At 38.2% G+C, this 25516-nt stretch overlaps 1 protein-coding gene across 1 annotated transcript in view; it reads left to right on the top strand.

Annotated features, from left to right (window-relative positions):
• The window catches only part of LOC124621813 (N-acetylgalactosaminyltransferase 6), a 158505-nt gene that overhangs the window by 17970 nt on the left and 115019 nt on the right, over positions 1-25516 (top strand). The window contains exon 2 of the mRNA XM_047147252.1: positions 21333-21541. Coding sequence (XP_047003208.1) covers positions 21374-21541 — 168 coding nt within the window. The 5' untranslated portion in view covers positions 21333-21373. The remainder of the gene's footprint in view (positions 1-21332; positions 21542-25516) is intronic.

The following is a 25516-nucleotide window of genomic DNA, read 5'->3' as shown; positions in this document are numbered from 1 at the left end:
ACAGCTGCATTCAGTGAGAAGATGACTCTGTTGACTAGCAAGTTGAGTTTAAAATGAAGCAAGAAACTGGTGAAGTGCTACATCCGGAGCATTGTGCTGTACATGAGAAAAATGGAGAAATAATTCTTGGAAAGTTGTGTAATGTGGTGCTGGAGAAGAATACATAAGATCAAGTGGACAGATCGGGTGGCAAACGATGATGAAGTGAGAAGTATAGGAAAGAAGAAAACTGTTCTGAGTACAGTTCTTTAGCAGAAGGCCAAATGGATTGACACACGCATACACATGCAGGCCTCATACATGTCATCATCAAAGGGAGGATTGAAGAAACCACAGGACCAGGAAGAAGATGACTTCAACATCTGAATGACATGTATGGTGGAAGGAGATACAGGAGACTGAATGAAGAACCTGAAGACAGGGAACATTGGTGTCAGAAATTCTCCATACAAAGACACAGACATGTCACTAGGCAGAATACTACATGATAATAGTACTTTTAGAGATTCGAAGAGAGTACTCCTATCAACATTGTCAAAAGATTTCCCTAAATCATCAAATCCTTGTATGTTTGCTTTGCTTTAAACTATCTAATAAGAAAAGTCACAGGGTCAGTATTGTTTTACATGTTCCTACATTTCTCGAGAACCCAACCTGATCTTCCCCAAGTTTGACTTCCACATGTAAATAAGAGGGTTGGAACTTAAATAGTGGCAACCATGTATTCACAACCGATATGAAAGAGTTACATGATTGCACCCGTTACTGTCCTTCAAAATAGTCACCAGCCTTGTGTAGAATCTGTTGCCAGAAATGTGGAAGGCGTAGTATACCATTAGCTGAACCTGTTCTGTTGATGGTGCAAATGGAGCGGTCTACTGCCTGTTGAATCTCTCAAACAGTTCTTAAGTGAATGCCACGAAGTAGTTCTTTCATCTTCGGAATCAAATCAAAGTCACAAAGACTTAAGTCAAGGGAGTACGGTGGATGGTGCAGTACTTCCCAGTCCCAACAACTGAACAGAGCAGCCACAGCTTGGACAGTATGCGCCTGCACTTTGTTGTGCAAAATGGTGGGTGGGTTGCACAGAGAGTGTCGCTGTTTCTTTTGCAAAGCTGGTCACAGGTGATGCTCCAGAAACGAACAGTAATACTGTGCATTGACGGTCTGCCCTGGAGAAATGTAATGGGTTTGTATAACACCATCACAATCATACACAAGAATCACCATTACTTTCACCATACTGGGGTTTGACGCACTTTCGACTTTCACAGCGACCCATAATGATGCCATTGTTTGGATTGGCATTTCGGTTTTGGCTCGTACAGTGTGGCCCATGTCTCATCCAGTGTTATGATATGGCATAAGAAAGCCTCTCCTTCGGGCTCATAGTGCTCCTAATGCATCTGAGCAGCATTGTAACTCATTTATTTCTGCATTTCCATCAAGTCATGTGGAACCCATCGTGATGCAATTTTTCGCATGCCCAGGTGTTCCTTCAGGATCGAAGCACAATCGTATGCGCTAATCCAGTTTTGTGGGCAAGTTCATGAATTGTATGGCATCGATCACTGTCCACTAATGCGGCAACAGCATGCACGGCTTCTTCAGAGATGCCAGGATGACCTGCCCAATGCAAGTATGTCACAATTTGCCGACCTTCGTTGAAGGCTTTTATCCAATGTGCCACTGTTCTGTACGGCAATGTCAATTCCCCAGACGTCTCTTGAAGACCTCGATGACATTGTCGTGCTGCATGACCTCTGGCACATTCAATCTTGATCCAACTCTGTTGTTCCTGTTTCGAAAACATAGTGACATAGTTACGTTAGAGCGCTCGCTCACAAGTGACTGTTTTTCCCTCGATTGGACGGGTGGGTCCATTTGCTCAGAGGTAAGGTAGGTATGTCAACAACGTGTGCTATCAGCGACAATTGTAGATTCCATTACATAGTGTCTCCACAGCAGTGTTGCCACTATTTAAGTTCCAACCTAGATAATTAGTGTTGGTATTTTGCAACATTGACTTATTAAACTGATAGTTTGATAGTATTCACACTTTCCAGCACATACTTTTTTTGGAATTGGAATTATTACATTTTGATGGTATTTTGCCTGTGTCATATATCTTGCACAGCAGATGGAATAATTTTTCTCATAGGTGGCTAGACTGAGATTTTCAGTAATTCAGAGGGATTTTTATTTATTCCAGAGGATTTGTTTTAACTCGGGTCTTCCCCAATTCCTCTTCCTGTTTGTTGTCTGCTAGTTTGTATCATTTGTATATCTCTTCTGTATTCCTTTCACTTTTCAGTCTTCACTTCTTTGCTTTCTACTGGCATGCAATCTCATTTTTTTTGGATATACTTATCCTCTTTCACATGCTTAACTTTGTATCTTCTCCTTTCATCAATTGAATTCCGTACCTTCTGTGTTAGCCAGTGATTTCTACTAGGCCTTGTCCTTTTATCTATCTTCTGCTGCCTCAGCACTTTCAGTTCATCCATGAACCATTTCCTTAAATTCCCACAGTTTTGCCATTTTTTTTTTCACTTTTAATCTGAAATTCATAACCAATTATGGCCAGAGTCCACATCTGCCTCTGGATTTATTTTGCAGTTTAAAGTATGGTTTCAAATTCTTTGTCTTGCCATTATACAGGCTATAGGAAACCTTATGGTGTCATCAAGTGTGTACCATGTCTACAACCTTCTTTCATGATTCTTAAATCAACTGTTGGGAATGATTACATTATTTTCTGTGCAAAATTTTAGTAGATGGTTTCCTGTCCATTCCTTTCTCCCAGGACATATTCTCCTACTATTTTTTGTTTTCTCCTTTTTCTACTGTTGAATTCCAGTTTTCCATCACAATTGAAGATGGCCGCGAGTGTAGAAGTGTGTGAATCTAACTTGAGAAATATAATAGAAGGAAATGATGTCTGCTTGTGTCTGTATGTGTGGATGGATATGTGCGTGTGTGCGAGTGTATACCTGTCCTTTTTTTCCCCCTAAGGTAAGTCTTTCCGCTCCCGGGATTGGAATGACTCCTTACCCTTTCCCTTAAAACCCACTTCCTTTCGTCTTCCCCTCTCCTTCCCTCTTTCCTGATGAGGCAACAGTTTGTTGCGAAAGCTTGAATTTTGTGTGTATGTTTGTGTTTGTTTGTGTGTCTATCGACCTGCCAGCGCTTTCGTTCGGTAAGTCACCTCATCTTTGATTTTATATATAACTTGAGAAATAGTTATAGTTATGCTGTTAAAAAGGGAGTTTGTAAGAATTGTAACACTGAAATAACAACGCTAAAAGAACGAATTGCTAGCTTACAATTCATAGTCAGTTCCTTAAGAAGCGATATTGACTCACTCAAGAAAGAAAATCGGGATCTGCGACCGAAGCCAACACTAAGTGAAGTGATGCAAGACAAAAGTAATGTATCGTCCGAGTGGGTAAAAGTGCCGTACAAAAATAGTGTTCCAACTACAAAAAGAACAACAAAGTCTGCTAAAAGTGTCACATTTTCGGAGAAAAACAAATATCATGTTTTGCAAACAAGTGACTGTGATAACGACTCTCCAAATGATCGTGAACTTGAAAAAGACAGTGAACTGAAAATGAATAGCGTTTTTTCAGATAATGTCAACAACAAACACAGATCATCAGGGAAAACGAGTAGTGTACTATTACTAGCAGACAGTCATGGCAGGAATCTATCCAGCATGCCGTGAGAAAAATCGCGACATAGCAGTAACTAGTGTAGTGAAACCGGGAGCGGGATGTAAAAATGTTGTAGACATTAACTCTCAGACAAAATTAATGCAAGAAAATGACTTTATCGTTTGTATAATGGGTTCAAACGATGTGGCAAAAAATGAAGCAGAGGTTTGCGTGAAAACGCTACAGAATTTTTTACAAGCTAATAAATGCAGAAACACAGTAGTTGCCACACTTCCTCATAGGCATGATCTGATTTATAATTCGTGTGTAAACAAAGAAATTCGGAAAACAAACATTAAAATAAGGAAAATGTGTTCTCAATACACTAAGTGCGATGTACTGGATATAAGCAAGCTGCATGGAAATCTGCACACGAAGCATGGAATGCATTTGAACTATGATGGGAAAAGATTTGTTTGTGATTGTGTTAGTGAAATAATCAAAGAAAGACTTGAAAGGGATAGAACAATTTATCAGCTTCCTGAACATCCTTCCAACAGCGAGGAAAACAAAATAAACAAGAAAGAAGAACGAAAATACAACGCTGCTGACGTTCCTAATTTAAACTAGAGGCATGTGATGCTGTAAATATGATTCCCAATTACCAAATTGTGAATACGCCCGAACTAAAAATTTATCACCATAATGTGCAATCCCTGCGTAATAAGATCGATGAAATTAACGTTATATTAACACATGAACTTAATGATATCTCAGTGTTATGCATTTCTGAGCACTGGCTTAACCCAGAATTAATCCAGAATACGAAAATAAACAAATTTGTCTTGGCTGCTTACTACTGCAGGAAAAACAGCAAACAGGGTGGGGTAGCAATTTACACAAAGGAAAATGTAGATTTTATTACACTACCTGACTTAACTAGGGCAAATGTCGAAAAGGATTATGAAATTGCAGCTATAAAAATTACTCAGTTCAACCTGGTTATTGCTACAGTTTACCGATCACCGTCCGGGAATTTTGAACTTTTCTTAAACAAATTGGAGTCATTGCTAAATAAAGTAAATAAAATAGATTGTGAATTGATAATCTGTGGTGACTTCAATATTGACTTCCTCACGAATAGTGGAAATAGGGAGACCATTTTGAACCTTGCAACGTCCTACAATTTAAAGGCTGAAGTAAAAGCAGCTACCCGAGTATCAGAAACTTGTCAAACAGCTCTTGATCAGTTTCTAGTAAAGAAGAGTTTACATAACACCTCACTAAAAATTTTCAATGCAGGTTTTAGTGATCATCTTGCTCAAATATTAAGCATAAAAGTACAAGGCAGTATTATTAACAACATGTCTCTTAGAACAGCATATCGAAGCTATAATCAGCATAATGTGAACAACTTCAACAACTTATTACAGAAAGAAAAATGGCTAAGAGTGTACAAAATGAACGATATAAATGAAAAATTCGACACTTTCATTGATACATTAACCCATTTCTTTGAACTTGCATTCCCACTGAAAACATTAACCATACAGGGAAACTCTAGAACAGACAGCTGGATCACAAAGGGAATAAGGGTTTCATGCCAGAAGAAAAGACTACTTCATGAAATATGTAACTCAAAAAATTCCTCACCTGTAGTACGCGCATACTATAAAAAATACTCCAAAATATTAAGAAAAGTAATAAAAGCAGCAAAAACAATGCATAATGATGAAATCATTTATAATTCAGCTAATAAATCAAAGGCTATGTGGAGTGTTATAAAAAAAGAATGTGGAGAATACAGACAACCTTGGAAAAATATAACACTATCGCATAAAAATAAAAAAGTAACAAACCCCTTAGAAGTAGCTAACACATTTAACAACTTTTTCACAGGTGTTGCTGAAAATATGTTACAATCAAACTTTAAGAGCATCCAGGCAAATGAATATAAAATAAGTACATGCAGAGGATCAATGTACATCAGTTCTGTTTCACAAGATGAAGTAGCTAAAGCAATAAAAGGACTAAAAAATTCCAAATCGGCAGGTATTGATGGTATACCTGCAACAATGTTAAAGAAGAGCGCATCAAACCTAATTGAAGTACTCACACACTTATGCGACTGCTCACTTCAGGCAGGCACTTTCCCTGATGTGTTAAAAACATCAAAAGTTATTCCTGTATATAAAAAAGGGGATAAAGACAATGTAAATAACTACAGACCCATCACAATTTCCTCCTGCATCTCTAAAGTACTGGAAAAAGTTATGTATGAGAAACTTATGAAATTTATAAATAAAAACAGCATCCTATGTAATGAACAACATGGATTCAGAAATAAGAGGTCAACGACAACTGCTGTCTATGAGTGCATCAATTCCATCCTAAACCTGATGGACAAAAAACAGGAAACAATAGGAGTCTTTATTGACTTGTCAAAAGCTTTTGACATGGTGGACCATAAAATTCTGCTATCAAAGCTAGAAAGATATGGTATTCGAGGTCTGTCCAACAAGTGGATCAGTTCCTTCCTGACAAATCGTATGCAGGCAGTGTGCGTCAAGCACACAAATATTGAACTAAAAACTGTATCTAATCACTTATCTGACTATAAACAAATAAAATGTGGTGTACCCCAAGGATCCGTATTGGGACCCCTTCTGTTTCTTCTGTACATAAATGATCTAAGCTTAAATATTGATGCACACAAATCAATCATATTTGCAGATGACACCACGATTCTATTAAAAGGAGACGATGATGAACAGTTACAGCAGACAGTAAACACGGTCACGAAACAACTTAGCAGCTGGGCACAGAGTAACCAGCTTGTAATAAACAGTAAGAAAACCGTTGCTCTAAAATTCCACAATGTTCCTAACAAGGACATGTTTATCCCATCAGTCTCTATCAATGACGAACCAGTTGGTAACGGTACTGAAACCAAATTCTTAGGACTTTGGCTGCAGAGTAACATCAGATGGAATAAGCATATTGAATGTCTCAATACAGAACTGAGCAAAACATGTTATCTTCTTTGTTCATTAAAATCATGCTGTAGTGAGAAAACAGTAATGAGTGCATATCATGCGTACTTTCATTCTCGTCTTAGATATGGGGTCACCTTCTGGGGAAACTCTAAAATAGCTAATAGCACATTTAAACTACAAAAAAGGGCCATTAGAATCTTGTTTGGGTGCAAGCCTAGAGACTCTTGTAAACCCCTGTTTAAGAAATCTGGTATTCCCCCATTACCGTGTGTATACATTATGGAAACCCTTTTGTTCTTTAAATTAAATGTAATAGGCAAGGACCAGAGGCTACAAAAAAACTGTGATATACATGAGCACTTTACCAGACAAAACAGGAACTTACATATGACTCAAATCAGCACAGCACTGTGCCAAAAAGGTACTTTTCACATGGGAGTTAAGCTTTATAACAAACTTCCTGAAAACATAAAAGCTATCACTGAGGTCAATACATTTGGAAAATCTCTAAAGTCATATTTACAGCATCACTGCTTTTATTCCATTGATGAATATTTAAATTTATGAAATGTGTTATATAAATACTTGTGTGTAAAGTATATTATTGTAAGCTTAAATATGTATGCCTTGAAATTACTTTCAGCCTGTATATTTATAACTTGACTTGTCCAATGTCTTATGCATAAGCTGCTATGTAGACAACAGGACCAATAAAATACAATCTACAATCTCCATATCTTAGTAATTAGGAGGCATATAAACTTGTCCTACTTTGGTGAGTGTTGGCATAATGTGTATATTGGCTATGGTACTGCATCACAATGCTGTTCATAATACTTCACCCATCTTTTTATTTTCTTGTTTGTTATTAGACCTATTCATATATTACCACTATTTGATTTTATATTGGTAACCTTTACTCTCAAGCATAGAGGTCCTGTTATCCAGCCACTGTATTTCCCTAATTATCACAATATATAACTTCATTCTTTTCATTTCCCTTTTCTAAATTCTCTAACCTGTCTACCTGAATAAGGCATCTAACATTCCACAGCCCACCTGTAGGATGCCAGTTATGTTTTTCCTGATGACAGTGTCCTCCTGAGTAATCCCCAACCAAAGATCTGAATGGGAGACTGTTTAACCTCCAAAATATTTTGTCCAAAAGGATACCACTACTAAGTTGTACAGTACAGCTGCTTGCCCTTGGGAAAAATTACAGCTGTATTTTTCCCTTGCTTTAGTCATTCACAGTAGCAACATTGCAGAGTCATGTTGGCTAATGTTACTTGGTCAGATCTGTCAATCATTGAGACATTTGCCTCTGAAACTATTGAAAAGACTGCTAGCCTTCTTGAGGATCAGTGGTTTAGTTTGGTCTTGCCATAGACACCCCTCTGGTGTGCTTGCATGTACGTTAAGGCTATCTGCGTAATGGAGGCATGCAAGCCACCCTGTTTTCCTAAAGTCCATGGTTAATTAAAAATCACTGTACAGCTGAAAACTATGTATACAAATTAATAGCAGTTTGACAATGTAGATATTTTATGAGCAGCATAACTCAAATGAACTTTGGCATATCTCACATTACCTCTGACCTACAATGACTTTAATTGCAATGAACTTCATTCAATTCACAGAAAGACAGTGCATAGTGAATCTCCTGTCTTAGTGAAGCTGTTAAAAAATATAAATATAGGTTGGGACATCAACTATGTAAGGAGAGGGTAGATTGCTACTTACCTCAAAGATGACATGTTAAATTGCAGACAGGCACATTTAAAAGACACATACACATTAGCTTTCGGCCATAGCCTTAGTCAAAAAAATAAATGGAAGGCTGTGGCTGACAGTGTCTGATGTGTAGGTGGCTTTTAATTGTGCCTCTCCCCAACTTAACATGTCGTCTTGAGGGTCAGTAGCAGTCTATCTTTTATTATTTTCATCATGCCAGCAGATGTAGTGGCGGAGGACATACGGTGCCATATATAGTTTTACTTATGATCGAAACAGGCTTATGTCTGTTGAAATTATTTTATTTTATTGATCTTGATGCAGCTGGTGGGCTAAGATGTTTTACATTTTTAAAAGCTTATGACTTCTGAAGAAGGCTATATTATTATAGCAGAAACCATGGTCAAAGTTGAGAATATATATAATCAGTGCAACTGTGGGCTGCTTTTCATTTGAGACAGTCTATCTTTTCCTTACATCAGTGAATCTGTCCGCCCCAGCAGCTGAGTGGTCAGCGTGACGGATTGCCGTCCTCTGGGCCCGGGTTCGATTCCCGGCTGGGTCGGAGATTTTCTCCGCTCAGGGACTGGGTGTTGTGTTGTGTTCATCATCATTTCATCCCCATCCGGCGTGCAGGTCGCCCAATGTGGCGCCGAATGTAATAAGACCTGCGATATGGCGGCCGGACCTGCCCCGCGAGGGGCCTCCCGGCCAATGACGCCAACCGCTCATTTCCATTTCATTTCCATCAGTGAATCTGTCTGTGGTCGACAGGAATGAAACATTTCAGGTGGTATTCCTTTCAACCCACCATAAGGATGTCTACGGATACACACACACACACACACACACACACACACACACACACACACACCACAAAATCCCTTACACACACATTATCCTCCACTCTTTGTATAAAATGAGATATATCGGATTCACATTTTGGCATGTGTAAAGTATGCTATTTTCCATTTTCGAAAGTTACAGTACTCCTTGAGAAAGCACTTCTCAATGAAGAATGTGCAAATCGCTATAAAATTAAAATACATTCTACCTAATACAGCTTGTAAAGTATGTTGTACCAGAAAGTGTTTATATCTGTCTGCTGTCATTAATCAAATGACAACCTCATAATGTTTCCTTCTTACCTTCTATGTTAGTACTGTAGATAAATGGAGGGAATGCACCAGTTGCAAATGCTGCTTTACTAGCCTGATAATTGCTTTCTTTCTCAGTTTTAGTACTGCCTCATAATTTTCCATCTACACTCCTCATTTTCAGCATACTTCAGTAGCATCACAACTTAATGGCTTCTATTCTCCTCTTGGCTGAACTGTCATTGTCTGTGTTTCACTTCTGCACAGGACCACACTCTGGGAAAATACATTTAGAAAAGACTTCCTGATATTTAAATTTTTGTTCAATGTTAAAAAATTCTCGTTTTCGGAAATGGTTTTATACATATTGCTAGTTTGTATTTTATGTGCTCTCTATTTTAATGTTCATCACTTCTTTTGCTATCCAAATGACAAAACTCATGTGCTACTTTCAGTGTCTTATTTGCTAATTTAACTCCCTCAGCCTTAACTATTTTAGTTCTACTGCATTCTTACTGTCATTTTACTTTAGTTGCTGATTGTCTTTCAACCACTTTTCAAGACATTATTCATTCCATTCAACTGCTCTTTCAAGTCTCTGACAGAATTATTATGTCATCAAGAAATCTCAAAGATTTTATTGGTTTCCTTTCCAGTGTACAGATTGAATAACATAATGGGACTGTCTACAACTGTCTCATTCTCTTGTCAATTTCTACTTCCCTTTTCTTTATTTTTACTCTTGGTAATAGCAGTTTGGTTTTTGTATAACTTGCAGAAATTATTTTTGCCCACTTTATTTTATTCCTACTACTTTCAGCATTTCAAGGAGGATATTGTAGTCAACATTGTCAAAAGCCTTTTTAAATCTACAAAAGATATTCCTTTCTTCAGTCTATCTTCTAAAAATCTTCGGTTCAAGAATGGCGCATATGTTCATCCATTTCTGGAATACAAAACAATGACTTAACCCTAAATAAGAGGAAAAAAACAACAGTACTTGTGTCCTCATAATCAGAAAGCCCAATAGTACCAATCTGAAAGTGCAAGATGAGATTATAGCATGTATGTCAAACAAAACTTGTGGGAATTTTTGTAGACTTCCAACTAAAGTGGGATGAGTTTGCTATCATACTGGAAAAAAGAAATGCTATGGCATATTATGCACTTCAAACAATAGCTCATATTATAGTGTGACATACTTTGCATATATCCATTCCATAATTAATTACATCATAAAGTCGTAGGGAGTGAATGTGAAGGGTGTCAATTAGTTTTCAAAGTACAAAAAAGAGCTATAATACGTTTGTAATAGCCCATTCCGCTAACCTTTGACGGGCTGTTCATTTGTAATCTGCACATTGAGTGTGACCATATATATACACATACATACAGGGTGAAGAAAACTTGTGCCAAGAAATTTTAACCCTGGATAGCTGATGCTAGTAATAACCAAAATTACTGATGTTGTGTAGGTTGACATGGCACCATTTTTAAACTATGGAAACATGGCACCAAGCACTCAGATTGATCATGGGATTGACCTGTTGCCGTTAGTCGGTTGACTGGCAGTGCTGTGGTTGTCAGTTCACACATACAAACTTCCTTCACCCTGTCACTGCCTCAATGTGATATGCACATGTGTCAAATAGGTCTTGCTGTTTGTCTCCATCTCGCATTAGAGGCATTCACATGCAGGCTTCACTTCGGAGCACATACAAGTTACCTGCAATTTAGTCATGCAGTAAGTATAGCGGCACAGTATTCGTTTGAAGAACAACGACATATGGTTTCTGTTTATGGACTGGCCGACGGTAATTGCGCATGAAGCTCGACGATTGTATGAGGAACGGTACCCAGCAAGACGTCACCCAGACCTCCAAACATTTACAGCAATGCACCGACGACTTGGCGAAACAGGCTCATTAGTGGGATATCAGGGTGATGCTGGAAGACCTCAAACATGACGGGATGCTACATTTGAAGAGACTGTTCTCAAGCGGTTGGACATGACATGGGGGGGTCACTTATCGGTTAGTCTGGGAGGTTTTGAGGGATGACGGCCGGTATCCATTTAATTTTCATCCTGACCATGATCTAAATTATGTGGCGGACTGTGAACACAGGCTGGGGTTATGCCGGTTACTTCTGTGACGTGTTGCACAGCTTCTCCTCCATTGTGTTGTTTATCGACGAGTGCACCGTCCATTGGGATGGCCTTTACAACACTCGAAACGTTCATTACTGGGCGAGGGGAAATCCTCATGTCACGTACCTCCACAAACGGCAGGAACGATTTTTGCTCAACATTTGGGTAGGCATTGTGGGTGACCATCTAATTGGGCTGGTCCATTTACCTCCTCGACTTACCAGGGCAAATTACCTTCACTTTTTGCAAAAAAACTCTACCTGTCCTGCTGGAAGGTGCATGTGGTTGCAGCATGATGGGGTGCCCACACATAACAGTTGTGCTGTGCTTGGATATTTAAATGAACTCTTCGACAGCCAGGTAATTGGCAGAGGTGCTCATAGGACATGGCCTCTGCGGTCACCAGACCGCACACCACCGGACTTTTTCCTGTGGGGATTCATCAAGGTTCTAGTTCACCCACCCGGACTCGAACCACCTAGAGACAAAGAGGAATTAATGGATCGCATTCAACATGCCACCAATCACATTAGGGCAATGCCAGGAGTCTTTGAAAGAGTTTGGCAAAAGACCATTCGACATTACCAAGCTTATGTCACATCAGAGGGTCGCCAGTTCGAGCACCTGCTTTAAGCAAACAATGTCCTAGCTACAAAAAAAGGCCCTTTTCAGGGCTGACACAATTTGTATAATACTTTCTGTACGTGAACTAACAGTTGTTGATGGTTTTTTTCCCAGTATGCCTTATCATGAAACTACAATGGATGTGTCGGGATCCTGGTGGATTTGCCCCTGGAGTGGAAGGGTGACGCACTACCACCGAGCGTGCGGGCTGCCTTGGATACATCGCAGTCTCCGGCAGACAAAGCATTCCTGGTCATGCATTGCCCATGCATCTGGCAACAGGGGAATCCCACGTCCAATTGGAGCGCGTGGCGCCTAGTTTCCGTAGTTTAAAAAATTGTGTGTTGTCTACCTACACAACATTAGTAATTTTGGTTCCTATTGGCATTGGCTATCCAGGGTTAAAATTTCATGATGCAATTTTTTTCCACCCTTTATATGTGTGTGACTTTAACCTTGTGATGTGTTTTATCAATGGTGTCCTGTTGTTCCAATTTTAATCACATGTATGGTATCTGCACTCAGATGTACAAAAGTACAATGTTGAGAGTGTGCTCTATGTACAATACATACAATGGACCAGTAAGATAATATTTGCATTCACAAATATTTGATGTTACAGCCAACAAATGTATAGAGTAATTTATGCCATCCGGCATAATTTTGTGTCCTGTTTAGCACTGCTTTTAACATAAACTAATTATTGATGTACTAAAGAACTAATATTTGTTTATGAAAAAAAAACTCTCTAAGAGGGTACTTCAAAATGATCTAACATCAAATTTGTGTGATAGTGGAAAAACTGAACCAGAAACTGATAATTGCAGGAAGTATGAGAGCATTCAGAGATAATCATAAAAAAAGTCTTAGGAGTGCAGACAACACTGACTTCTTTAAAAGCACAGTTTCACTCAGTTTGTTTTTCAAACAAACAATTTTTTTTTTAAGAAAAACGTTGACCAATACCCGACTGATAAGTTAACACACGAATGTGGTGTGAGGTGCAGCACCTTTACATCCCAGTAGGAAAAAAGTGCGACCCAGAATAGTCTTCCACACAGTTTCATAAAGTCCTATATAAAACTTCTATAAGAGACCAAAATTGAAAATCAATTTTATACCTTTAGGAAGCAATAAAAACAATTAAATTAGAGCTGCCGTAATGCTGAGGAGTACTTAAACGTATATACAAATTACTGAGGCAAATTTTCAGCTTAGACAATTAACTGCTATGATCAAGAGCTACTGTACAACAAAATAGTGATAAGGTCCACACAGACATTTAACATGACAGGAGATATATTGTATGTATACATTTGTGTGTATTTAAACTGTGTGTACATTATGTATTTGTGTGTATTTAAACTGTAGTTCCAAGTCAGGTGGTTTAGGGGGTCCCCCCTGACTGTGACATATTTTTTTCAAATTTTATGTGCCAGTTTGCTTAACTATTGGAGAAAGATATATGGTATAAATTCGCAACTCACAAATGGTGATACTTGATAAATAGGAATGTCTTGGTTGAAGAGCAACACAGTGCCTCAGTGATATTTTTAAAAATGTTGTCGAAGTTTGGCATGCTGTATTTCAGTTAATAATTTTGGTAAATCTGTAAAATATGGCAAGATGACTGAAAAGTTTTCAATTTGCATATTCTGTAGGTTTTAAGTCGTCTGATTCTCTGTTTTTACCCAGTCAACATTCAGAGTTACCACTAAATTTTATCGCCACTGAATTTTCACTAGTTTAAGATGCTTGATCTCTTCTTGTGGTATAATTTGGCAGCTTTCTTTATGTGAATTGGTTGTTCAGTAGCTTGTATATAACAACTTCAAGTATTATCAGCTTTGAGTACATAATATTTTTATATATATGAGGCTCAAGCTTGCGGGGGAAAGAAGTTGTCACTAAAGTAAGTGACTTTTAAATTGAGTAATTGTAAAATTGCCTATTTGAACCAGAAGATTTATTCTGTAACTTCCAACTTTTTTGAACTGGCTTACAGAAAGGAAAAAAGTAACCAACTGTCGATAATTTAATCAAATTTTATTTTTGCAGGCAACATTTTGTATTGTTGCTTTGAAATCCTAATGAATTCAGCATGTGAAGATGACCTGCCATTGTGTATCGTTGATAGTTTGGAGGCTTAAAGTCACCATTTGCTAACCTATAATTTCAGCAAAGGAACACAAAATGCTGGAGATGTTTCTCTTGAACAAAATAAACTGTTATTGAGTACAGTTCTGCATGAGATTCAGTAATAAATCTACAATTTGAATCTCTGCAAAGACCAAGCTGTAATAGAATTTCAAAGAAGTATCAACAAATTCGAAAAAAATAGACAAATTAATGAAACTCTGGCAATTATTTTTTCCAGGCTCAGGTCCCTTAAATGGTATGAATTCTGGTGCTCTTTTTTCAAATATTTATTATTGATAGTTTACCTGGTGGTCAACGTGTTTTCCTAAGGCGGAGCCTCAGCTTCATCACTTGAAGTGGTATGTGAAAACTTAACTAGCATTTTCAGTTCTCTTAGAGCTTCTCAGTTTAAAATTCGGAGTGTCAGTAATGGTAATCTAAAACAATGTGTTAAACACAACGATAATCAGCTATAAGGCAATGAAATGGCATCTGATGCTGGCTTTGTCTCTAGTGTGTTACAACAGCCAACAGTTAATTTAAACAGTAGTGTGTGAAATGCTCTGGCACACAGAGCAGCCAAGCTACCAGAGATACACTGTGGCAGCCCTTCTTCAATTGCTGAATCCATCACAGTTTCAAACCAACAGTTCAAAAGCTCACCTGTGAAAATAAAATTGGATAATTTTTTTTAACAAACAATTGTTTTTTTCCACTTGTAAGATGATTCAAAATAGTTGAAAAATTGCAAAATAATCCGTATGATTCATTTTGAATTTATGGCATAACGAATTTGTACATCCATTTACTATTGCTTCCCAAAAAATAGAATGGTCTTAGAAGATGATGCTCCAAAATAGTGTTTTGCATGGAAACTTATAATATTATGCCCTCCCCGCAACGTAATAACATACTATTTTTTTTTTCTATCAAAGTATTAAGATTTAACGATATAATTTCAGCACTAAGGAATGAACTGCGCTGGAAGTCAGCGAATATGTATGCCCAGAATAATGTGAGCAGCGTATCGTTATTTTGTTCTATGTAAGAAGATGCACCCCTCTTTTCTTGCTTCTCTTGTTCTTCTTTAATTTCATGCCTTTCCAGCAGCATCTTGCGCTATCAGGTTCGTATTTTTTTCCATTTTGTTCAAATGAACTAAACTTCCATTTCTGGTAGGAATTTATTTAATCATTCCATTATCGCCAATTGCGACTACTGATAGGATCTTATTATGAATACTTTATTCTTTCGCTCCAGAGTTGAGCTAAGATTATTGTAATTTCCAAATATTTCACCAAAATAAGGCACAATTCTTTGTTATGTTCAAAACTGTGAGAATTATTCGCAGAATGTTAGATTTCAGTACAAAAAACTTATTTGGTTAAATAATAATTGTTTAACATTTCTACCTTCATATCATAGTAGCAATCACAAATTCCCAATTTATAAATGTTATAGATGTTTTTTTACTCCATTTTTTTCCTTACGCTGCCAATGCGGTACTCAATATATTAAATTAAATCATTCTGAAACTCTCACGAGGCAAGAAGCTAGTTAGAAATTTCCTTGAGATTACAAAAACACAAATTAAATGCTTTTCAGCATGCTACAAGTCTACTGACCTTCACTTCAAGCAATAAAACATGGAAAAGAGTAGAATAAACTAAGAAGTGAAGTGCATTCGATAGTATTGTGTGCATTTTCTGATAAAAATAATTTTTGTTCCAAAAACTAAAAAGTGGCATGTGTGTAATACTTAATTCATTTACTTTTGGTTAATGAAAGTGATACCTCTAATTAATCCACATACTGATAGTTGTGTGTGATATTTAAGTCATAAAAATAACCAGTCTCATGCTCATATTTAAAAATAAAAAATCAAGAATAATTGAAGAAATTCTGCTTAATAATTGCAAAATGCTAATTTTCTGAATTACCGTAAGAACTTAAGATTTTGTCAATCTGCTATATAGAGACATAATTAGTTTGAAATATTTATTCAATTACTGAATTATTACAAATATATCAGTATACTTAAGCTTATTTTACATCCATTACAATTTACACTAGCCGAAGCAGAAATTTCCATAATTCCAGAATCATATCTACCCATATTTATAAAATACCGTAGTTAAAGCTTTAGTATAAACTTTATTTGGCGGTTCTAGACCTACAGGGAAAAAAGCAGTATGGAGAATTTTTATAATTTTTAGAGAAAAGAGTGTTCTCTTAATGGACATCACAAGTATGGATCAGATGTCATTTTTGAGAGAGAAATGTTTAAAAGTAAATAATTTTTGTGATAAATTTTTTCTTCCATCAGCTTTAGCCTAATACCCCCCAAAAACTATGCACACAAAAATGATAATACTTGCAGTTGTTATAAGCAGCCTACCAGATAACAATACCACAAAATAAAAACTACTGAAGACATGAAGCTACCTAAACTTGGAAATTTTCTTTGTAACACAATTTATTAACAACTTTTGATGCCACTTATAGAAAAGATAGGGACTCAAATGGCATAAAACTTACATAATGCACAGAATGCAAGCCGTTCAATCATATGATTAAATTTAAAATCTTTGCCATCCCTCTTTACTGAAATACAGCTTTACAAACTTGACCAACATTTTATAATGGGACACTTCACTTAAGAAGCTCCTATTAATATTTGTGACATAAAAATTTCTATCTCTTTCTTTGATTGTTGAGCAAATTTCCAGACAAAATTTGAATAAAATTGAGATAGTCCATTGGAGAACTTCTCTAAAATTAGACCCCTTGACCTAAAGTAAAGAAATACAAAAATAAAATAAATATGAATAAAATAGCAGCAACATCTAACCAAGTATGGAGTGCGGTGAGGTGTAAGATAAAACAAATAAAACATCAATGTCTTATTATGATTTCTGTGTAAATTGAATAACATAAGGTGGTGGCGTTTAGAAATTGGTAGAGAAATTCCAGAATGAAACAATGAAAACAATTTCAGAATGAAAGTGTCAGTAGGCAGCAGATTATATGTATATTGTGGTGGAAGTTCCTAACACATTAAAACTTGAACCCATAACTTTGTAGCAGGCAATGTACAATCAATGTAGCCATGTCTGTTGGCCACAGGTTGCCTATAACCTCTCTGTTTTGACAAATTCCACACCTGCTGTCTAGTATATCCTTAATTTGATTACCAATAAACTCTTAGGGATTCCTGGAATAAGTTTTCTTGTCACCTGTTTGCTGTTTGACTTCCAAGTGTGGACATTTCATAATGTGATTAACATTTTCTCTCTTTGAAATTATACTACTTTAGTGTCTCCTTCTCCCAATAAATTGTTCCAGTTTTTCTGAGTATGTAAATACTGTCATGTTTGGAAATATTTTTGCTGTTATTCTCATGTCATAAATTATTAGAAAGTATTACTCTTACAGTTTTCAATATATTACACAATGGTGTCAAACCTGTAGTGTCTTGCTTTGGATTTGCTGCTGCCTGTCGCCAAATGTTTTCTTCGGTTCACCCTGGAATTTGCTCCAGCTAACCATGGACCTTGCCGTTGGTGGGGAGGCTTGCATGCCTCAGCGATACAGATGGCCGTACCGTAGGTGCAACCACAACGGAGGGGTATCTGTTGAGAGGCCAGACAAACATGTGGTTCCTGAAAAGGGGCAGCAGCCTTTTCAGTAGTTGCAGGGGCAACAGTCTGGATGATTGACTGATCTGGCCTTGTAACATTAACCAAAACGGCCTTGCTGTGCTGGTACTGCGAACGGCTGAAAGCAAGGGGAAACTACAGCCGTAATTTTTCCCGAGGACATGCAGCTTTACTGTATGATTAAATGATGATAGCGTCCTCTTGGGTAAAATATTCCGGAGGTAAAATAGTCCCCCATTCGGATCTCCGGGCGGGAACTACTCAAGAGGACGTCGTTATCAGGAGAAAGAAAACTGGCGTTCTACAGATCGGGGCGTGGAATGTCAGATCCCTTAATCGGGTAGGTAGGTTAGAAAATTTAAAAAGGGAAATGGATAGGTTAAAGTTAGATGTAGTGGGAATTAGTGAAGTTCAGTGGCAGGAGGAACAAGACTTTTGGTCAGGTGATTACAGGGTTATAAATACAAAATCAAATAGGGGTAATGCAGGAGTAGGTTTAATAATGAATAAAAAAATAGGAGTGCGGGTTAGCTACTACAAACAGCATAGAGAACGCATTATTGTGGCCAAGATAGACACAAAGCCCATGCCTACTACAGTAGTACAAGTTTATATGCCAACTAGCTCTGCAGATGATGAAGAAATTGATGAAATGTATGACGAGATAAAAGAAATTATTCAGGTAGTGAAGGGAGACGAAAATTTAATAGTCATGGGTGACTGGAATTCGCCAGTAGGAAAAGGGAGAGAAGGAAACATAGTAGGTGAATATGGATTGGGGGGAAGAAATGAAAGAGGAAGCCGCCTTGTAGAATTTTGCACAGAGCATAACTTAATCATAGCTAACAGTTGGTTCAAGAATCATAAAAGAAGGTTGTATACATGGAGGAATCCTGGAGATACTAAAAGGTATCAGATAGATTTACCATTATATAGACAGAGATTTAGGAACCAGGTTTTAAATTGTAAGACATTTCCAGGGGCAGATGGGGATTCTGACCACAATCTATTGGTTATGAACTGCAGATTGAAACTGTAGAAACTGCAAAAAGGTGGGAATCTAAGGAGATGGGACCTGGATAAACTGACTAAACTAGAGGTTGTAGAGAGTTTCAGGGAGAGCATAAGGGAACAATTGACAGGAATGGGGGAAAGAAATACAGTAGAAGAAGAATGGGTAGCTCTGAGAGATGAAGTAGTGAAGGCAGCAGACGATCAAGTAGGTAAAAAGGTGAGGGCTAATAGAAATCCTTGGGTAACAGAAGAAATATTGAATTTAATTGATGAAAGGAGAAAATATAAAAATGCAGTAAATGAAGCAGGTAAAAAGGAATACAAACGTCTCAAAAATGAGATCGACAGGAAGTGCAAAATGGCTAAGCAGGTATGGCTAGAGGACAAATGTAAGGATGTAGAGGCTTGTCTCACTAGGGGTAAGATAGATACTGCCTACAGAAAAATTAAAGAGACCTTTGGAGAGAAGAGAACTACTTGTGTGAATATCAAGAGCTCAGATGGCAACCCAGTTCAAAGCAAAGAAGGGAAGGCAGAAAGGTGGAAGGAGCATATAGAGGGTTTATACAAGGGCGATGTACTTGAGGACAATATTATGGAAATGGAAGAGGATGTAGATGAAGACGAAATGGGAGATAAGATACTGCGTGAAGAGTTTGACAGAGCACTGAAAGACCTGAGTCGAAACAAGGCCCCGGGAGTAGACAACATTCCATTAGAACTACTGATGGCCTTGGGAGAGCCAGTCATGACAAAACTCTACCATCTGGTGAGCAAGATGTACGAGACACGCAAAATACCCTCAGACTTCAAGAAGAATATAATAATTCCAATCCCAAAGAAAGCAGGTGTTGACAGATGTGAAAATTACCGAACTATCAGTTTAATAAGTCACAGCTGCAGAATACTAACGCAAATTCTTTACAGACGAATGGAAAAACTGGTAGAAGCGGACCTCGGGGAAGATGAGTTTGGATTCCGTACAAATGTTGGAACACGTGAGGCAATACTAACCTTACGACTTATCTTAGAAGAAAGATTAAGAAAAGGCAAACCTACATTTCTAGCATTTGTAGACTTAGAAAAGCTTTTGACAATGTTAACTGGAATACTCTCTTTCAAATTCTGAAGGTGGCAGGTATAAAATACAGGGAGCGAAAGGCTATTTACAATTTGTACAGAAATCAGATGGCAGTCATAAGAGTCGAGGGGCATGAAAGGGAAGCAGTGGTTGGGAAAGGAGTGAGACAGGGTTGTAGCCTCTCCCCGATGTTATTCAATCTGTATATTGAGCAAGCAGTAAAGGAAACAAAAGAAAAATTCGGAGTAGGTATTAAAATCCACGGAGAAGAAATAAAAACTTTGAGGTTCGCCGATGACATTGTAATTCTGTCAGAGACAGCAAAGGACTTGGAAGAGCAGTTGAACGGAATGGACAGTGTCTTGAAAGGAGGATATAAGATGAACATCAACAAAAGCAAAACGAGGATAATGGAATGTAGTCAAATTAAATCGGGTGATGCTGAGGGAATTAGATTAGGAAATGAGACACTTAAAGTAGTAAAGGAGTTTTGCTATTTGGGGAGCAAAATAACTGATGATGGTCGAAGTAGAGAGGATATAAAATGTAGACTGGCAATGGCAAGGAAAGCGTTTCTGAAGAAGAGAAATTTGTTAATACTGAGTATAGGTTTAAGTGTCAGGAAGTCATTTCTGAAAGTATTTGTATGGAGTGTAGCCATGTATGGAAGTGAAACATGGACGATAACTAGTTTGGACAAGAAGAGAATAGAAGCTTTCGAAATGTGGTGCTACAGAAGAATGCTGAAGATAAGGTGGGTAGATCACGTAACTAATGAGGAGGTATTGAATAGGATTGGGGAGAAGTTTGTGGCACAACTTGGCTAGAAGAAGGGATCGGTTGGTAGGACATGTTTTGAGGCATCAAGGGATCACAAATTTAGCATTGGAGGGCAGCGTGGAGGGTAAAAATTGTAGAGGGAGACCAAGAGATGAATACACTAAGCAGATTCAGAAGGATGTAGGTTGCAGTAGGTACTGGGAGATGAAGAAGCTTACACAGGATAGAGTAGCATGGAGAGCTGCATCAAACCAGTCTCAGGACTGAAGACCACAACAACAACAACAACAACAACACCACAAATATTATCTATGTTAATATCCTCTTTAATAATTAGTTGAACAAAATTACACCATTAATTTCTTCAAAGCATTCATTTACAACTTGTTTAATTCTGTCATAGGACATCCTTAAACAGTATGTTTTACGGAGGTACAACAGTGAATGATGCGACGCAACATAAGAAGCATCTGTCGATTCCTGCTGTCGGCTGCTGCAACAGTGGTGCTGACAGTGTTGGTTTTTAGACTCATTCGTCAGAATGAAATCATGGCACCCAGACTGGAAGCTCATGGTGCAGAGCCACTGCCGCCACAGGCTCAACATTTGGTGGTGAGTATGTGTTGGGCTTTACTGCTGGTCTGTATTTATGGGCCAAATTTCTTTTGTTTATATAAATATGTTGTGATGGTATTTGGGGGATATACTTAATTTATTTGCATGTTTTACTGCAGGTCCTACAGTTAAACTCTCCAAACAAATGTCTGTATGTGTGTTACTGGTCTAGGGGCTAACATTGTTGACAATTTATTCAGATCCTGGGTTACATGTAAACCATGTACAATACATTTTCCTGCTGTCTCTGTTTCTCATAACTGATGATTTATGGAGTAAGAATGATACTACAACTGCTCAACACCACTGGTGGTTGATCGGATTGAAATTTATGGATCCTTGGGGCCTTTTGGGTTGTTAACTGTCCTATAGTTTTGAATCAAGAACCACACATGCCATGATAAAACTAAAGGCAATAAAAACGCTAAATTAAAACCAGTCTCCTAAATTGTCTGTTGAACTCCTCCTAAAATAAAAAAAGAAATATTCTTTTTTTATGGAATTTCTTTTTGAAAAATTGTCTCTGAAATTCAGGTGCATCTTATACAAGAAATTAATATAAAAATGTACAGTGTTTGATTTAAAATTCCCATCAGCCTTAAAAATGGCCTCTCTGGCAACATTGCAACATTGGATGAGAGAGGAATGGAGCAAATGGATGATGGGTGAAACCCAACATAAATTCGCACTGAAGTGAACTTTATGTTGACCTACAGTCAATTAACTGTGTCAGATGGTAAAAAGTTGTTGTCTAGAGAGAGAGAGAAGACGTTATTGTTAAATCTTTCAATAAGTGTGGCATAAGTAACGCTCTCAATGGCAGTGAAGATCGTCTTATATACGAAGTGGATAACAGTCATGATGAAGGGGGAAGTTCATATGATGATTTTCAGGGATTTTAAAGGTCAGTTTGGTTTTATAAACTAGTAGTTTTTTCGTAGTTTGGCTTTGCAATCTAATGATAAAAATATGATTTTTTTTTTTAAAAAATCGCTTAAAAACTAAGGTGTGTCTTATAGTCCGTAGTGTATTATAATCCATAGCGCCTTATAGTCCGTAAAATACAGTATTCTGGAAGTCAAATAATGCACCTAGTGTGCACTGATATTGTCAAGGCAATAAAAACCGTAAATTAAAACTACAGTATCCCAAATTACCTGTCGAATTCATCCAAAAAACTGTATTCTGGAGATCAAATAATGCATCTAATGTGAACTGATATTGTCAACAAGAGCATCTGCCACACTTCTGTTGTCCTTGCAGGACGAGGGCATGCCGATCAACCACCGTTTCATTTTCTGCCATCAGTATCATTGGACAGTAGTGTTGGAGGGCCGTGTCTCAACATACAGCTCCCTCAGCCACTGATATCATAGGAACACTACTTTTACGGAAGGTAAACAATGTCTGATGGCCTCTGAATTTAAATATTAAAAATGCAGGAAATGGAATGATTAAAGTAATGATTATTATGCCAGACAATTTGGTCTACACCTATTTGGCATACGGAGGGTGAAGAAAACTATTTACTTATCAGTTGTGAAGAAAAGGAACCCTAAAAAGTGTGAAAATTGCAGAATAGTAGCTTTGATAGCACATGCAAGAAAGGTTCTCTTAAAAATCATCCAGGGTTGACTAAAACCCTTCATTGCTAGTGTTACCAAGGGAACAAGCAGGGTTCAGAAAAGTAGAGGTGCCGGGGACCAAGTAACAAACATGAGACTGATCATTAGAAAAAATAGAGAAAATATACACTAGTCTTATTTATATGCTTCATAGAATACAGCAAAGCCTTTGACTACATAAGTCGCTCAAAAGTATTGGAAGTACTAGGTTTTATAGGAATGTCAGTGCAACTTATACAGATAAGCAGAAATCTGCACAAGAGCCAAGAAGCAACAGTAACACTACAGCAAGAATTTATAGAAACTTTTAGGATAGGGAAAGGAGTCAGACAGGGGTGTATACTATATCCATTTACACTCCTGGAAATGGAAAAAAGAACACATTGACACCGGTGTGTCAGACCCACCATACTTGCTCCGGACACTGCGAGAGGGCTGTACAAGCAATGATCACACGCACGGCACAGCGGACACACCAGGAACCGCGGTGTTGGCCGTCGAATGGCGCTAGCTGCGCAACATTTGTGCACCGCCGCCGTCAGTGTCAGCCAGTTTGCCGTGGCATACGGAGCTCCATCGCAGTCTTTAACACTGGTAGCATGCCGCGACAACAATTAGGATATGTGGATGAGACAACAGGCAGTAAAGAAGGCAAAGTATACTAGAAAAAATGTAAAAAATAAAGTGAAAAGGTTAGCCCAAGACTTAATTTGAAGTAATTCTACAATTTTATTTTTCATGCCTACATATGTATTTCTCAGCATAGTCACCCTGACATGAATACATTTCTCCCAATGAGAGACTGTCACTGTAGAATGTTTGACTTGTCAGTGGAGCCACTTCACCTCTGCTTGTGCTGCTTCATCACTATCAAAATGAAGTCCTTGAAAGTGTCCCTTAAGTTTTGGAAACTCATGAAAATTGAAGGGGGCCAGATTGGGACTGTATGGAGGATGATCGGCGACAGTGAACCGAATGTGTCAGATTGTTGCAGATGTCACAGCGCTCCTGTCATGCTGAAGGAGATGGTGCTGTATGTCTGGGTGAACTCTTCAAATCTGAAACTCGAATACAGCATGTCGTTTCACATGCACTGACATAGCTATGTTACACATCATCATGTTACATACTACAATTTGGAGCCCTCTAGTGGCAGAGAGCTGCAAATATATGGATATGTAAACATGAAGAATAAATTTAGAAACCTTGAAGAGTTTTCACATAAAGAAATTGGAGGCATTAATTTCAGCTCACCCTCATATATAAGTCTTCCAAGAGTGACTTTGTTATTTAGTAGCTTATTGGAAATAGATGATTCCATTTGAAGTACTGGTCAAACTTTACAGGAGATGAGCCCCCTAGAAAGAAGGTAGAAGATAGTGCGGTGTGAGGGGGGGGGGGGGGGGGGGAGGACTTACTCCAGATAAGCAACCCAGTAATTTCAGATCAGTACCCATCAGCATCAGAATCATACGAAATTCCTGTCAGAGATATTGTCAGATACATAAGACAGTATCTCACTCCTCAACTATTAACATGCAGACAGACTACTGGGAAATTGAAACTGACGAAGTTGGCTGGGAAAAGACTACCTTCATAACTCCTGACAGCCTCTATGAGTTGGAAGTTACACCATTTGTACTGTGTAATGCTCCAGCCACCTTCAAACGTATGACGGACAATCTACTTCAACACTGTAACCCTGTGGCGCATAATGTCCATTACAACGGACAGCTGTTAATGTGGTTGTTCTATACGTCATATTTGTTGTGACTTGGCAAGACAGCCAAGTCACTATGCGAGGATGCCGAAAGGCACGCGTTAAGCTCACGCAGACTGGCGTGAGGTCTGGAACATTACAATGTTATTAATATAGCAAATAAAGTACGTAGTTGAAGTAATACTTAACTTTATTCCATAATTGGTGAAGATCGCTCTTGTTGTTACATTATATAATCTCAGTATACACTGGTAATGGCGCCTTGCTAGGTCGTAGCAATTGACGTAGCTGAACGCTATGCTAACTATCGTCTCGGCAAATGAGAGCGCTATTTGTCAGTTCCATCTCTAGCAAAGTCGGCTGTACAACTGGGACGAGTGCTAGGAGGTGTCTCTAGACCTGCCGTGTGGTGGCGCTCGGTCTGCAATCACTGGGCTACCACCTAGCAAGTGTGGTGTTCGGAGGTGACACCACATTCCTCCCCCGCAAATCGGTGTACGGTTGTATGATAAGGCTTCCGCCCGCTGTGGGGAGGACCCCATGTTGACTTATGCGATGAGGTGGGAAGCCTAACAACAGGCGAGGCTGTGCCACCCGCACCCGGCCATTCGGTCTGAGGGGAGCTAG

Source organism: Schistocerca americana, chromosome 7 (genome assembly GCF_021461395.2).
Source record: "Schistocerca americana isolate TAMUIC-IGC-003095 chromosome 7, iqSchAmer2.1, whole genome shotgun sequence".
NCBI classification, from domain to species: Eukaryota; Metazoa; Arthropoda; class Insecta; order Orthoptera; family Acrididae; genus Schistocerca; species Schistocerca americana.
This window is presented reverse-complemented; position numbering and strand designations above follow the sequence as displayed.